The 15,836-nt window shown below is 38.8% G+C and overlaps 1 protein-coding gene across 1 annotated transcript; it reads left to right on the top strand.

Moving 5' to 3' along the window:
- Window positions 1-10,700: 10,700 nt before the first annotated feature.
- LOC139150676 (uncharacterized) lies at window positions 10,701-15,539 on the top strand. Its single transcript, XM_070723104.1, has 3 exons — window positions 10,701-11,015; window positions 11,446-11,617; window positions 13,020-15,539. Exons 1-3 carry the CDS (start codon window positions 10,821-10,823, stop codon window positions 13,208-13,210), a joined length of 558 nt encoding a protein of 185 aa, XP_070579205.1. The 5' UTR covers window positions 10,701-10,820; the 3' UTR covers window positions 13,211-15,539.
- Window positions 15,540-15,836: the final 297 nt, after the last annotated feature.

The following is a 15,836-nucleotide window of genomic DNA, read 5'->3' as shown; positions in this document are numbered from 1 at the left end:
GGTTATCAAGTTGTGGACATATAGGTATATTTAAGGTCAAAGGTCATCGAGGTCACATGACATTTTGTCAAAAAAATTTTATTGCTAAGCTATCCCTATATACCAAAAAACAGACCTCTAGCTCTATTGGCTGGCTCAGAATTAGATATGCGCATAATTAATTAGGAACAGGATGTTGTGTCATAAGGTCTGTCATCATACCAAATATGAAGGGTCTAGCACTTGGGGTTACTTAGTTATGCCCATATATGTATATATAAGGTCAAAGGTCATGAAGGTCACATGACATTTTGTCAAAAAAATTGTACTGCTAAGTTTTCCCTATATACCAAAAATCAGACCTCTAGCTCTATTGGCTGGCTCAGAATTAGATATGCGCATAATTAATGAGGTAGAGGATGTGATGTCATAAGGTCTCCCATCATACCAAATATGAAGGGTGTACCACTTGTGGTTACTGAGTAATGGACATATACGTATATTCAAGGTCAAAGGTCATCGAGGTCACATGACATTTGTCAAAAAAATTGTAATGCTAAGTTATCCCTATATACCAAAAATCAGACCTCTAGCTCTATTGGCTAACTCAGAATTAGATATGCGCATATAGTCATATTAATGAGGTCTGGTCACGTGACATATTTGCAATAGATTTCTATCCCATAGTAGTCCCTGTGTACCCAAATTCGGATCTCTAGCCCTATTGGTTAGCCTAGAATTAGATATGCGCATAATTAATGAGGTCTGGTCACGTGACATATTTGCAATAGATTTCTATCCCATAGTAGTCCCTGTGTACCAAAATTCGAATCTCTAGCCCTATTGGTTAGCCTAGAATTAGATATGCGCATAATTAATGAGGTCTGGTCACGTGACATATTTGCAATAGATTTCTATCCCATAGTAGTCCCTGTGTACCAAAATTTGGATCTCTAGCCCTATTGGTTAGCCTAGAATTAGATATGCACATAATTAATGAGGTCAAGGTCACGTGACCTGACCCAAAATATTTCGGTGAACATTAACAGCCAATGATCGTCTATGTCAAAAAAGAACCAGACTCCTAGCTCTTTTTGCTAGCCTATAATTGGCATTTGTAAATCTATAGGGGAGGTCAAAGGTCACTGAAAAATATGAAAAATAATACTTTAAAAATCTTCTTCTCAAAATCGGCAAGACCTGTGACCTTGATATTTGGCATGAAGGAGCAAGGCTATAAGGTCTAAAAAGTGACTGGAGCAGAATTTTGATTTACCACCTTTTATGCAAATGAAGTCAATTTTTAAGTTTATTTTCAAAATGGCCGCCAGGTCACGTGACCTATTGTTATGGTCATGTGACCAAAAAATTACTTTTGCTGAGTTGTACCTGTGTACCAAATATGAAGTCTCTAGGTGCAACAGTGTTTGCATGGTAGTTGCAGAAGCTCGTCGCAAGAAGAAGAAGAATAATAATAATAATAATAAAAAACAGAACGATTACAATAGGGTTTCGCACCCATGGTGTCGAAACCCTAAATATAGCTGCAAGCAGCGATGACCGGGTTTCGACACAAGTGGCAGCATTAGAGCAAAAGAAAATTAGATTGTGAAATAATTAATGAAGTACAGGATGCAGTGTCATAAGGTCTCCCATCATACCACATATGAAGTCTGTAGCACTTGTGGTTATCAAGTTGTGGACATATAGGTATATTTAAGGTCAAAGGTCATCGAGGTCACATGACATTTTGTCAAAAAATTTTTACTGCTAAGCTATCACTATATACCAAAAATCAGACATCTAGCTCTATTGGCTGGCTCAGAATTAGATATGCACATAATTAATGAGGTACAGGATGTGATGTCATAAGGTCTCCCATCATACCAAATATGAAGGGTGTAGCACTTGTGGGTACTTAGTTATGGCCATATATGTATATTTGAGGTCAAAGGTCATGAAGGTCACATGACATTTTGTCAAAAAAATTGTATTGCTAAGTTATCCCTATATACCAAAAATCAGACCTCTAGCTCTATTATCTGGCTCAGAATTAGATATGCGCATAATAAATGAGTTGCAGGAAGATGCCAAGGTCAAAGGTCAAGTGGAATCCCCAAAATTGTGGAGTGCAATTTGGTCCCCTACTGGCCATTGTCCAATAGACACTGGCTGTGTTGGACTTCGACATAGGCCAGAATAAGCCATTGCCATAGCTTAGCTGCATAGGTATAGGGGAGGTCAAAGGTCATAGAAAAATCAGAAAAATAATACTTTAAAAATCTTCTTCTCAAAATTGGCAAGACCTGTGACCTTGATATTTGGCATAAAGGAGCAAGGCTATAAGGTCTAAAAAGTGACTGGAGCGGAATTTTGAATTATCACTTGTTATGCAAATGAGCTAAATTTTAAAGTTTATTTTCAAAATGGCCGAAAGGTCACGTGACCCCAGATTATGGTCATGTGATCAAAAATTTACTTTCGCAGACTTCTACCTATATGCCAAATTTGAAGACTCTAGGTCCAGCGGTTTTTGCTCCAAAAATCCAAACGTGCGACAGAAGAAGAAGAATAATAATAAAAAACAGAACGATTACAAGAGGGTTTCGCACCCATGGTGTCGAAACCCTAAATATAGCTGCAAGCAGCGATGACCGGGTTTCGACAAAAGTGGCAGCATTAGAGCAAAAGAAAAATTAGATTGTGAAATAATTAATGAAGTACAGGATGTGATGTCATAAGGTCTCCCATCATACCACATATGAAGTCTGTAGCACTTGTGGTTATCAAGTTGTGGACATATAGGTATATTTAAGGTCAAAGGTCATCGAGGTCACATGACATTTTGTCAAAAAAATTTTACTGCTAAGCTATCACTATATACCAAAAATCAGACATCTAGCTCTATTGGCTGGCTGAGAATTAGATATGCGCATAATTAATGAGGTACATGATGTGGTGTCATAAGGTCTCCCATCATACCACATATGAAAGGTGTAGCACTTGGGGTTACATAGTTATGCCCATATACGTATATATGAGGTCAAAGGTCATCGAGGTCACATGATATTTTGTCAAAAAAATTGTATTGCTAAGTTATCCCTATATACCAAAAATCAGACCTCTAGCTCTATTGGCTGGCTCAGAATTAGATATGCGCATAATTAATGAGGTACAGGATGTGATGTCATAAGGTCTCCCATCATACCAAATATGAAGGGTGTAGCACTTGGGTTTACTTAGTTATGAACATATATGTATATTTGAGGTCAAAGGTAATCGAGGTCACATGATATTTTGTCAAAAAAATTGTATTGCTAAGTTATCCCTATATACCAAAAATCAGACCTCTAGCTCTATTGGCTGGCTCAGAATTAGATATGCGCATAATTAATGAGGTACAGGATGTGATGTCATAAGGTCTCCCATCATACCAAATATGAAGGGTGTAGCACTTGGGGTTACTTAGTTATGGCCATATATGTATATTTGAGGTCAAAGGTCATCGAGGTCACATGACATTTTGTCAAAAAAATTGTATTGCTAAGTTATCCCTATATACCAAAAATCAGACCTCTAGCTCTATTGGCTGGCTCAGAATTAGATATGCGCATAATTAATGAGGTACAGGATGTGATGTCATAAGGTCTCCCATCATACCAAATATGAAGGGTGTAGCACTTGGGGTTACTTAGTTATTGCCATATATGTATATTTGAGGTCAAAGGTCATCGGGGTCACATGACATTTTGTCAAAAAAATTGTATTGCTAAGTTATCCCTATATACCAAAAATCAGACCTCTAGCTCTATTGGCTGCTCAGAATTAGATATGCGCATAATTATGAGGTACAGGATGTGATGTCATAAGGTCTCCCATCATACCAAATATGAAGGGTGTAGCACTTGGGGTTACTTAGTTATGGCCATATATGTATATTTGAGGTCAAAGGTCATCGGGGTCACATGACATTTTGTCAAAAAAATTGTATTGCTAAGTTATCCCTATATACCAAAAATCAGACCTCCAGCTCTATTAGCTGGCTCAGAATTAGATATGCACATAATAAATGAGTTGGAGCAAGAGGCCAAGGTCAAAGGTCAAGGCAATCCCCAAAATTGTGGAGTGCAGTTTGGTCCCCTACTGGCCATGGTCCAATAGACAATGGCTGTCTTGGACTTAAACATAGGCCAGAATAAGCCATTGCCATAACTTAGCTGTATAGGTATAGGGGAGGTCAAAGGTCATAGAAAAATCAGAAAAATAATATTTAAAAATCTTCTTCTCAAAATTGGCAAGACCTGTGACCTTGACATTTGGCATGAAGGAGCAAGGCTATATGGTCTAAAAAGTGACTGGAGCCGAATTTTGATTTATCACTTGTTATGCAAATGAGCTCAATTTTAAAGTTTATTATCAAAATGGCCGAAAGGTCACGTGACCTTTTGTTATGGTCATGTGACCAAAAATTTACTTTCGCTTAGTTGTACCTGTGTACCAAATATGAAGTCTCTAGGTGCAACGGTGTTTGCGTGGTAGTTGCAAAAGCGCGACAGAAGAAGAAGAAGAAGAAGAAGAATAATAATAATAAAAAACAGAACGATTACAAGAGGGTTTCGCACCCATGGTGTCGAAACCCTAATAAAAAACAGAACGATTACAAGAGGGTTTCGCACCCATGGTGTCGAAACCCTAATAAAAAACAGAACGATTACAAGAGGGTTTCGCACCCATGGTGTCGAAACCCTAAATATAGCTGCAAGCAGCGATGACCGGGTTTCGACACAAGTAGCAGCATTAAGAGCAAAAGAAAAATTAGATTGTGCGCATAATTAATGAAGTACAGGATGCAGTGTCATTAGTTCTCCCATCATACCACATATGAATTCTGTAGCACTTGTGGTTATCAAGTTGCGGACATATAGGTATATTTAAGGTCAAAGGTCATCGAGGTCACATGACATTTTGTCAAAAAATTTTTATTGCTAAGCTATCCCTATATACCAAAAATCAGACCTCTAGCCCTATTGGCTGGCTCAGAATTAGATATGCGCATAATTAATTAGGTACAGGATGTGGTGTCATAAGGTCTCCTATCATACCAAATATGAAAGGTCTAGCACTTGGGGTTACTTAGTTATGCCCATATATATATATATATATATACATAAGGTCAAAGGTCATGAAGGTCACATGACATTTTGTCAAAAAAATTGTACTGCTAAGTTATCCCTATATACCAAAAATCAGACCTCTAGCTCTTTTGGCTGGCTCAAAATTAGATATGCGCATAATTAATGAGGTACAGGATGTGATGTCATAAGGTCTACCATCATACCAAATATGAAGGGTGTAAAACTTTGGTTACTGAGTTATGGACATATACGTATATTCAAGGTCAAAGGTCATCGAGGTCACATGACATTTTGTCAAAAAAATTGTAATGCTAAGTTATCCCTATATACCAAAAATCAGACCTCTAGCTCTATTGGCTGGCTCAGAATTAGATATGCGCATAATTAATGAGGTCTGGTCACGTGACATATTTGCAATAGATTTCTATCCCATAGTAGTCCCTGTGTACCAAAATTTGGATCTCTAGCCCTATTGGTTAGCCTAGAATTAGATATGCGCATAATTAATGAGGTCTGGTCACGTGACATATTTGCAATAGATTTCTATCCCATAGTAGTCCCTGTGTACCAAAATTCGGATCTCTAGCCCTATTGGTTAGCCTAGAATTAGATATGCGCATATTTAATGAGGTCCGGTCATGTGACATATTTGCAATAGATTTCTATCCCATAGTAGTCCCAGTGTACCAAAATTTGGATCTCTAGCCCTATTGGTTAGCCGAGAATTAGATATGCGCATAATTAATGAGGTCTGGTCACGTGACATATTTGCAATAGATTTCTATTCCATAGTAGTCCCTGTGTACCAAATTCGGATCTCTAGCCCTATTGGTTAGCCTAGAATTAGATATGCGCATAATTAATGAGGTCAAGGTTACCTGACCTGACCCCAAAATATTTGGGTGAACATTAACAGCCAATGATCGTCTATGTCAAAAAAGAACCAGACTCCTAGCTCTATTGGCTAGCCTATAATGGGCATGTGTAAATCTATAGGGGAGGTCAAAGGTCACTGAAAAATATGAAAAATAATACTTTAAAAATCTTCTTCTCAAAATCGGCAACACCTGTGACCTTGATATTTGGCATGAAGGAGCCTAACCCTATGGTCTACAAAAATTTAGGACAGAATTTTGATTGGTTAATTTTTATGCAAATGAAGTCAATTTTAAAGTTTATTTTCAAAATGGCCGAAAGGTCACGTGACCTTTTGTTATGGTCATTTGACCAAAAAATTACTTTTGCTGAGTTGTACCTGTGTACCAAATATGAAGTCTCTAGGTTCAACGGTGTTCGTGTGGTAGTTGGAAAAGAAAGGCGGAAGAAGAAGAAGAAGAAGAAGAAGAAGAAGAAGAATAATAATAATAATAAAAAACAGAACGATTACAAGAGGGTTTCGCACCCATGGTGTCGAAACCCTAATAATAAAAAACGGAACGATTACTAGAGGGTTTCGGACCCATGGTCTCGAAACCCTAATTTGAAATTATAATATAAACATATAAATGCCTATCACGTAGCATATTATTTTCCATGCATTAACACGGACTGTCAACATTTCCGTCATAAAATTATCTCTCCAGATGAAAATGAGTGAACTGGTGTGTACATGAATTGAGTTTTGCCAGACTTGGTGAACGATTTACCAAAGCGAAAGCAATGGCTTATTAATTGATCGATGTTGAACGTTAAATCTCCTTTCCACGTTTTACCCTTTGAGCGCTGTAATTTTCTCCCACCAAAATTTTAGTGCAAAATTTTACCAATTGTATGATTTTTCTGTAATTTTTTGATAATTTTGGACCAAATCGACATCACATTTCATTGGCTACAGGTTTTTCCCAATTCTTTTGCAAAAATTGGAGAAAAATTGACAGGGGTTTATTATATAAAGGGGACAAAAATAGACTTTGGCGCTCAAAGGATTAAAGTTCACGCAAGACGCCTCCAATCTAATACTGAGGAAAACACCATGAAACGTTACGTGTTGTTGTCACATGTCGCAGTTGTGAAGTCGCAGGTCGCAGTTTGACAAACACGCAGGTCGCTGTTGTGAAGTCGCAGGTTACACGTAGGTCTAAATGCCGAAGTCGCAGGTCGCATGTTTCAAACTCGCGGGACGCAGGTCGCAGTTTTGAAGTCGCAGGTCGCATGTCGCATGTCGTGACCGGTCTTCCATAGTTTTCGGTGGAGAAACTGCGCGTTGCAACTGTAACGCCTTGAAATGATGACATTTTGACCTTTTACCGATATTTAGGATTTTATTACTTTGACCTTTTACCGACTTTCATAACTTGTATAACTTTTATGGTCTATTACTCTTTCACGTTGTAAGTACACGAGTGACATTACGTGAAATGAACGTATGTCACATGAAGTCAAAACGTGATATAATTTTGGATGAAATGTATAAAAGCCAATGATTTTGATAGTTCGAGGAGAACGTGAGACAGAGAGAGGGGATGATTGAGACATTTTGGGAGAGGCTTTGCTGATCGATAATTGTATCCTGAGTACGGACTTGGTGCCGCTCTGCCTTAGTAATAAAGATCTGAAGTGGTGAGTTAAACTGACTACTTGGTGTACGTTCCAGTTACTGAAAGTATTACGATTCCCCGTAGTACCTCTCGGTTGTGTGACTTTGAGTGAGTGACGACCCATCGACAATTACAAGTTACGAAAAGTCAGTCGTAACACAACCAGTGGTTGGTTTTGCCACAGTGTGGATAGAGGGACTGTGGTTTTGCCTATGGCGGTCAGCAGGGCTGTGGTGGGAGGCCTTTAGCCGGCAAGGGGTGGACCATTGGGGAGTGGAAAATTTTCGAAAAAAAAATTCCCCACAAATTTCAATAAAAATAATCAGCCAAAGAAACTTGAGAAAAACAGATGACGCACTTTTTTCCGGAAGTACGTATGCTCTGTTGGAACGGACTTCGCGAGAAAGACTGTGTGGACAACAACCAATAGAGGTCGCTGTAATGTCGCTATCCGTATTCTTCTGCACTATTGCATTTCACACGCACGATATTCAACCGTCAAGACAAGTGTACAAATGAAATTTTGAAAAGAAAAATACGGATTTGTAATGTTTAATTGTAAAATAAAGTTTAGAACATTACAATGGAAATCAGTTTCGTTGAATAGTGAAATACAAAGAAAGTGATTGTTTGTCATATGGTTGGTGAATATTTCCCATTTTATGTACCGATGCAAGCTGCCTGAATTGTTGAATTCTTGTTAATAGCCTTGTTCACGGTTACAGGTTTGTTACTAAATATAGCTGTACGCGCGCGACATCGGACACGCAGCTTGAAATGCGGACAAATTTTATCAATGTTGCATGCGTGGCTGTTTTTGCAGCTGGCTGTTTTGCAGCTTGTACTCTGAGTCGTGAATATGTTTTTTAGTATTCACTGTTACACTAGCAGTCGCCCACTGAGATGTATTTTCGTCGTTCTTGCATGCGTAATTTTCAAAAGCGTAATCTAAAAATGCGGACAAATATTATTTTTGCATATTAATGAGAGAACAGTGACGTAAACTGTGAACGGCCTATTAATCATAGTGTAAAGACCCACAATACAGTTGTTAACAATCGATATCACAGATATGATTTTTATATTATCTTATATCTCGAATTACTTTGCGATGCAAAACTTCAGTGAAAGAAAAACATATGATGACAGAACAAAAAGTTATAAAATAAAAAAGTTACTTCATTACTGGCCACGATTATACCCTTCAGATCTCCCCTCCCCCCCTTCTTGGCCAAAGAATCATAGTATATCTGATGCAGACTAAAATAAAAATGTTTCAGAAAGTAACTTTTGACGGATTTTTTTTCCTTTTACCTAAGTGCGTCATCTGTTTTTCTCAAGTTTCTTTGGCTGATTATTTTTATTGAAATTTGTGGGGAATTTTTTTTTCGAAAATTTTCCACTCCCCAATGGTCCACCCCTTGCCGCTAAAGGCCTCCCACCACAGCCCTGCTGACCGCCATAGGCAAAACCAACCACTGGTTGCAACGCGCAGTTTCTCCACCGAAAACAATCGGTTTTTTTTCACCCAAAATCGTGATCGATCTCCTATTTTGAGCACGCTCAACTTGTCTAGATGCACGATGAGCTAAGCTGTGCTTTTGAACTTAGACAAAGCCTATTTTCATCTCTCTATGCGATGGGACCATATCCGTATCAGATGCGCCATATAGTAAATCTCGGTCTTTCACGATAAGCCTCCCACGCACGGTGCACAATAGACAAAACTGCTGATTGCAGCGCGCAGTTTCTTTTCCAAAAACAGGCAATTTTTAATTTATAATCGTGATCGATCCTAGTTTTCGAGCACGCTCATTTTGTTTAGATACACAATGTACTAAGCTGCATTTTTAGACTTGTGCAAAGTTCGCATTTCTCTCTCTGTGCGAGGGGACCATTTCGCGTCCGCCATTTTGAATCTTGTTCGATAGCCAGTAACACTGCCCTGCTCCGCAGAGCTAGCTTTAGAATCGGATGTTGAATTGTGAAATAGGATTTGGAAGTCCATGATGTGTTGTCAAATAGCATGTTGAGTTGTGAAATAGCATGTTGAATTGTCAAATGAAGAGCATGTTGAGTTGTAAAATAGGATTTGGAAGTCCATGATGTGTTGTCAAATAGCATGTTGAGTTGTGAAATAGCATGTTGAATTGTCAAATGAAGAGCATGTTGAGTTGTAAAATAGGATTTGGAAGTCCATGATGTGTTGTCAAATGAAATTGGGAAGAGCATGTTGAGTTGTAAAATAGGATTTGGAAGTCCATGATGTGTTGTCAAATGAAATTGGGAAGAGCATGTTGAGTTGTAAAATAGGATTTGGAAGTCCATGATGTGTTGTCAAATAGCATGTTGAGTTGTGAAATAGCATGTTGAATTGTCAAATGAAACTGGGAAGAGCATGTTGAGTTGTAAAATAGGATTTGGAAGTCCATGATGTGTTGTCAAATAGCATGTTGAGTTGTGAAATAGCATGTTGAATTGTAAAATAGAATTCGGAATGGCATGTTGTGTTGTAAAATCAAAGTAGTAATTTTGGCATGGATTGGACACCATAATGCAACGTTGAAATGTAGACAAGAAAGGTAGAAATGAAACAATAGTGCAATAAGCTATCGAAATGCGACCAACACAAACAACATGTATAGAATGGCAATAATGGTTTTGAAATATACACGTGATTGTTCACAAAATCCTATGATTGATATGGTGTTCCTGCCAATGTCCGGCTTTTCATCGGCACAGAACACTTCTCTATATGCTCCCGTAACAGTCGTCCTTACTAAGCGGTTCGACAATTTGCGTTTATTTGAAATCTTCACATGCAAAAATTAGGGAAACTCCTCGAACAAAAGAGAAGGTGAAAGGCAAAGTGAAATGACATATGACTACAATAAAAGAGCTACCATACATTGGAGTGGGAATCACTGATACCCTATTATCCTTTGGTCATGTCGCCCTGTAAATATCGGCTCTTGTTTCTCCATTACCAGGCAACGGTTATACACAAGGTGTAAACTGTCATATATTTTACTGTTTACAAGTGTCGGCTGTACTTGCCCCAGCGATGATCCACATCGCCGCTTGATTACGCACTCTGCGAATCGATGTGATCGCACACACTAGTCGAAAAAACGGAATTTGAGAGCCGTGTGCTTTTCAGCCGAGCAACATGAGCAGCACCAACAAGGCGACGCTGGTCAGCTCTCAAAAACGCACCTCTTCGTCGAAGAAGAACCAGGTTGAGAACGGCGATGCCGTGAAGTTGGAAGAGATCGATGTGGACAAGCAGGCGAGCAACGGCGGATACACCGCCACGCAGCAGAAATATCACGACGACAAAGAGAAAACGCAAGACCATCAAAAGGCATGTATAAAGTAGAATCTCACCCAAATTATATTGTCGGAGGAGAACTTGAAATCTCGGTAGATTTAATTCATAACATACACTGTGATATGATGCGCTGAATTAGTCCACATTACTAGATAAATAGGAATGTCTATTTTTTGAGTGGATTATCTATCATTTGAGAAAGGTTCCGAGTCCAAGCTCTATCTTTCCGTAATTTTCATGTGCATATTAGGCACATAGGATTAATTTTGTAGATATTTTTCTCGCAAGTTTTAAAAAAGGCCGGCCTCTCAGATGAAAAGAGACTTTAAACGGACTTGCGGAGCATAACTGTAAGATTTCATTGAGCCACTAACTGTTTTCGTGCTCCCCTATCCAAAAACATTTTTCAAGCAGAAAGTTCTTTTTATCACGATGTCGTTTTTATATTTTCACTTCACTTCAGAATGTTGAAGCTCAGAACACCGGTACCGAGAAGAAAACGAGCGGCTACCCAGACGACCCGCTGTGGATTTGCAAAAGGAGTTGGTGGTGGCTGTCTTTCTTTCTCGGCGTCGTCACCGGGGGCATCATAGTCGGGCTGGTTGTTGGTCTCGTCCTTAGTGATCAGCTTAACAGTAAGTATGTGGCTGAGTGGTTAGGTTTTAAATTTATAGAAAATCCGTCATCGTTACGTTCGCAGCAACGCGCCTCGGCTAATCTGCCGGGAGCTTCACGGACCTGATGACGGTACAATTATCTCTGAGTCAGTCTTTTGATGGGAACATTTGAAAGCTTCTTCACAATTGTCCTTTCGTGAAACGTTCAGGGGTGTCGGTGGGGAACGAATTCAGGCAATTTCGTGGTCGTTTGGTCATTGTTATCATCATTATTATTAAACAATCACAGAATAATTTTTAGCTGGATAAATGTATCTACGCAGTTCATCATTCTACTGAGGTATGCTGATTGGGTTAGATATTTGCACCCGAGCGATTCGCCGGTCACAGTTAGGATAAAAATGATTAAAACATTCGGTGCTGAGCCTAAGTTAGTATTTTTGACACATTCCTATCCGTTGACGCAAAGCCCTAGAATTATCGTACACGTGGGATGATGCGCTTTCCCAATGCACGGACACTTATAACCTCAATCATACCGAACACCGTGCAGGACAAGGCAACATATACTCTCATAGGGCGTGAAGGAAATTATCAACTTGCAACAAAGTTTATTTGACTCAGAAATATGCAAGGAACTTTTCACTATTTCAAAGGCTTTTTCAATTCTTCAAAGGTTAGCTATACTGAGTTGTCTTTCAAAGCTTTGTTTTGATGATAATTTCAAAGAGCGGATTTTCTCCGCGATCCAAAATGTTACGGCTGTACTTAAATTTTTGTAGCTTGTCTATAGAATATGAGATAATCTGCCAGAATGTTTCGGCTGCTAAGTTACAAGTACACTAATTAAATGAGTCACACGATCAAAGTCAATATCTGTCGCATACAGACGAGTCCGCGCATTGTTTCTATCGTGTGCACGACAATTCGTTAGGAAGAAATGGCAGCCTTTTGTAACTGTACAGGTGGCAGTATTTGACTTCGCATGATTTCTAGGATTTGTAAGATTTGCAAAAATGTGACCAATTCGAGAAACCAGGCAAAACCTAAGCTTTTGGACGTGCGATCGCTCAGTTATCAGTAAATAGTCAAATATAATATCGAGGTGGATAAGTTATACTTGGTGAAGATTTTCCCTTCATTATGTTTTTCAATTTTTTATCAGCTCCTTCTAAGTTTTGTTTATTATATTAAGCAAAGCAAAGACCCCTCTTTTCGTTTTCTGAACGAGTCTAGCTATACACACACTCTCATAAAATCATTTAGATTACACATGTTTGTTATTCTTGGCGGGAAAATCATGTGGGGCCCAGAATTGTTTTCTATATGATTCATGGCTTTACAATATGGGATATTTCCCCTCAAGATAAATTGCACGACAGTACGTTTAACATGGTCGACTTGAATGTTCTTTCAACAGAAGAATCGTTGAATTTGGTCATTTGTGAGCATGACTACGATACCTGCACGCAGAAACTGAACACATGTGAGACTGCCAGGGATGATCTTCTGACCAGATTTCGCGACTGTTTTAACGACTTGACGACTTGTCAAATACATTGCAATGCTTGTCAGACAAACCTAACATTGTCCGCCCTTGGCAGCGTCTGAAAAAAATGAAGATAGAAGCCCTATGGACGAATCAGAATACACGTTGTGGAAATCAGAATAAAAAACCACTACTTTGGTCGTGAAATTTGGTTACTTCGATTGAATCATGTGACTTCAAGCTGACTATATGTATTGATTATCGCACTTATCGGACTAGTCGACGACAGCATTCGAATACTGACGTCCATCGTTACTAAGACACAACACGAGGCTAATAGTAAGTAAGGTCATCCGAGACTTCAAGTCACCGTGGCTCTTATCTCACAAAGCAAGTTACAACGGACCTATCCTGAGATTCTCTTATAAACTCTGTAAAGAATATTTTCCAACCAAAACAACATTACGCTTGTTTTATAATTAGCCTAACACTGACTTGACCCGTCTTCCTGATGATCAGTATTTTTTTTCAGGTACAGTACGTATTTGTCTGAAACTTTCTACCATTTTTCACATTTGTATATACATTATTTATAATTATTGTTTTCAAAGCGGAAACACAGGTATCACCGGCAATTTAATTGAAGTGATTGAAGCTTCGAGAAGTAAAGCTCCCGTTTGAACGCCGCTATGTAATTTGCGAAAGATTTTAAGTCAGAACAAACCTGTACATATGTTTCCGAATAGCCACAGGTTATATATAAATACGGTGACTTTCATTTAGCACTAATATCAATCTATACAATAGGCTTGATACTTTACATACAATTTGTTGTCAGTGACCGATCTTTGCCCAAGCTGAGACAAGACAAAATTGATCCGGTAAATTTCACTGTTATTAAAGAGGCACTCCCACTTGGTAACATTTTTAAAACACATTGTTTTAATGCCAACAGTCGATATTTGACGTGGTGACTCCGCGCGGATCGCGAGATATCGATAAAAACATGTCATTTCCCGAGCGTATTTTTCACATCCCGAGGTTTTACGATCGTTTCTAGTTATGACCCGAAATCCCCCGAAAGTGTGTTGTTGTGCTGATTGACGATATTCTAAGGAGTCCAAAAACGTTCGAATGACGCAATTAATTTACCTCCTACTGCGATGACTTTATATACATCATTATCAATGCCTTTACCTCTGGTAATTCTTTTTTAAAACTTCTCCTTATATTTTGTCGTTTTCATTATTCTCAATCAGATGTATTAAATTTTTAAACAATACCACATAGATATCAGTTTTTATGTGTAAAATGTTAGTTGCCTCTGATGACTACATTTTGTCGTCTGCCACACAGTTACGTGTGGTTCGATACATAGCGGCCGCCGCGTGTGGTATGCGCGCATACCACGCGGCGGCCACTATGCATACTATGTATCAACCGCACCTATCTGTGCTAGTCACCTATGCGAATTCTGGTGGAATCAGCAAACTTTGTTTTTCGGTTTTTTTGCCGAGTCAGTAGGATTCGGCTTTCTCCCATGGGACATGACCGCTCACCGACGCGAGTGGTACTGCTGTGGCGTACAGCAGCGTCAGCGTAGAATCGTACTCCATAGCTTAGTTGACAATGGCCCAAGTGCCGAACGTTCTATGTTCGGAAGCTGAATTCAGGTGGGCCACCGGAATTCAAACTTTAACTTTTTGAGGACATGTTTTTATCGATATCTCGCGATCCGCGCGTAGTCGCCATGTCAAATATCGACCGTTGGCATTAAAAAATGTGTTTTAAAAATGTTACAAAGTGGGAGTGCCTCTTTAAGGCCTTTAACGCCCATTATATTTCTACAGCTACGTCATCGAACGTGTAAGGTTGAGTTAGAAAGAGTTTAAACATTTTTGAGGTACAGATTTCGCGTAATTTACGATAATATCCTACCTGTACGACGACCTATGTTGCGGTTGCCATGCTACATAACCAGTTATTTTGTTGTTGCCATAGATATTTCGTTGACCCCGCCCGACCTACTTATGATTTTGGATCCCGTCACCTATTTTTCCTGTATACTGAAGGCCCACGTATCAAATGCCACAGTGTTAGTGTTAGATTGTGCAAGGCAGTTGCATCTGTAGTATTTTCGGTCCGACTCAAGATAACTGCAAAGTATCTATAAAGGATGAGAGAGAGAGAGAGAGAGAGAGAGAGAGAGAGAGAGAGAGAGAGAGAGAGAGAGAGAGAGAGAGAGAGAGAGAGAGAGATTGACATTTACAGATAAACAGTCAGAGACAGAGAAAGGACTCAATTCAGGTTAAGAAAACCATTCTTACTCTTTTCTTTAGTTTTATCATAGACCTTAAGGGTCTATGGTTTTTATATTTTACTTCGATTTACCTAATATCTAAGGTTGTATTCAATGTTTCATTTAATGAACATGTATATACAAATGTACATAATGCCACTGTATTGTTACTATTTTGTCTTGACAGTGTTATCATTTTTCATTCATGTAACGTTAAAGGAAAAATTTCAAATAACATGTCTTAGTGTGGAATGAAGTGTAATATTTATCCTTTTTCCACTCTTCCCTGGACTCTCTGTTTCTCCAAATCACGCTACTTTCGTTGAAGTTATCAAACTATTATTTTTACACAAAAAAACTTCTTTCTTCTCTTTTAGGGAAAGTCACACTTGGAAAAAATCAGTACAAGTGTGCTTGGCATTATGATGTTACGTCTCTTATACGTCAAC

Source organism: Ptychodera flava, chromosome 14 (genome assembly GCF_041260155.1).
Source record: "Ptychodera flava strain L36383 chromosome 14, AS_Pfla_20210202, whole genome shotgun sequence".
NCBI classification, from domain to species: domain Eukaryota; kingdom Metazoa; phylum Hemichordata; class Enteropneusta; family Ptychoderidae; genus Ptychodera; species Ptychodera flava.
The sequence above is the reverse complement of the archived record's forward strand: the minus strand, read 5'-3'. Positions and strand labels throughout refer to the sequence as shown.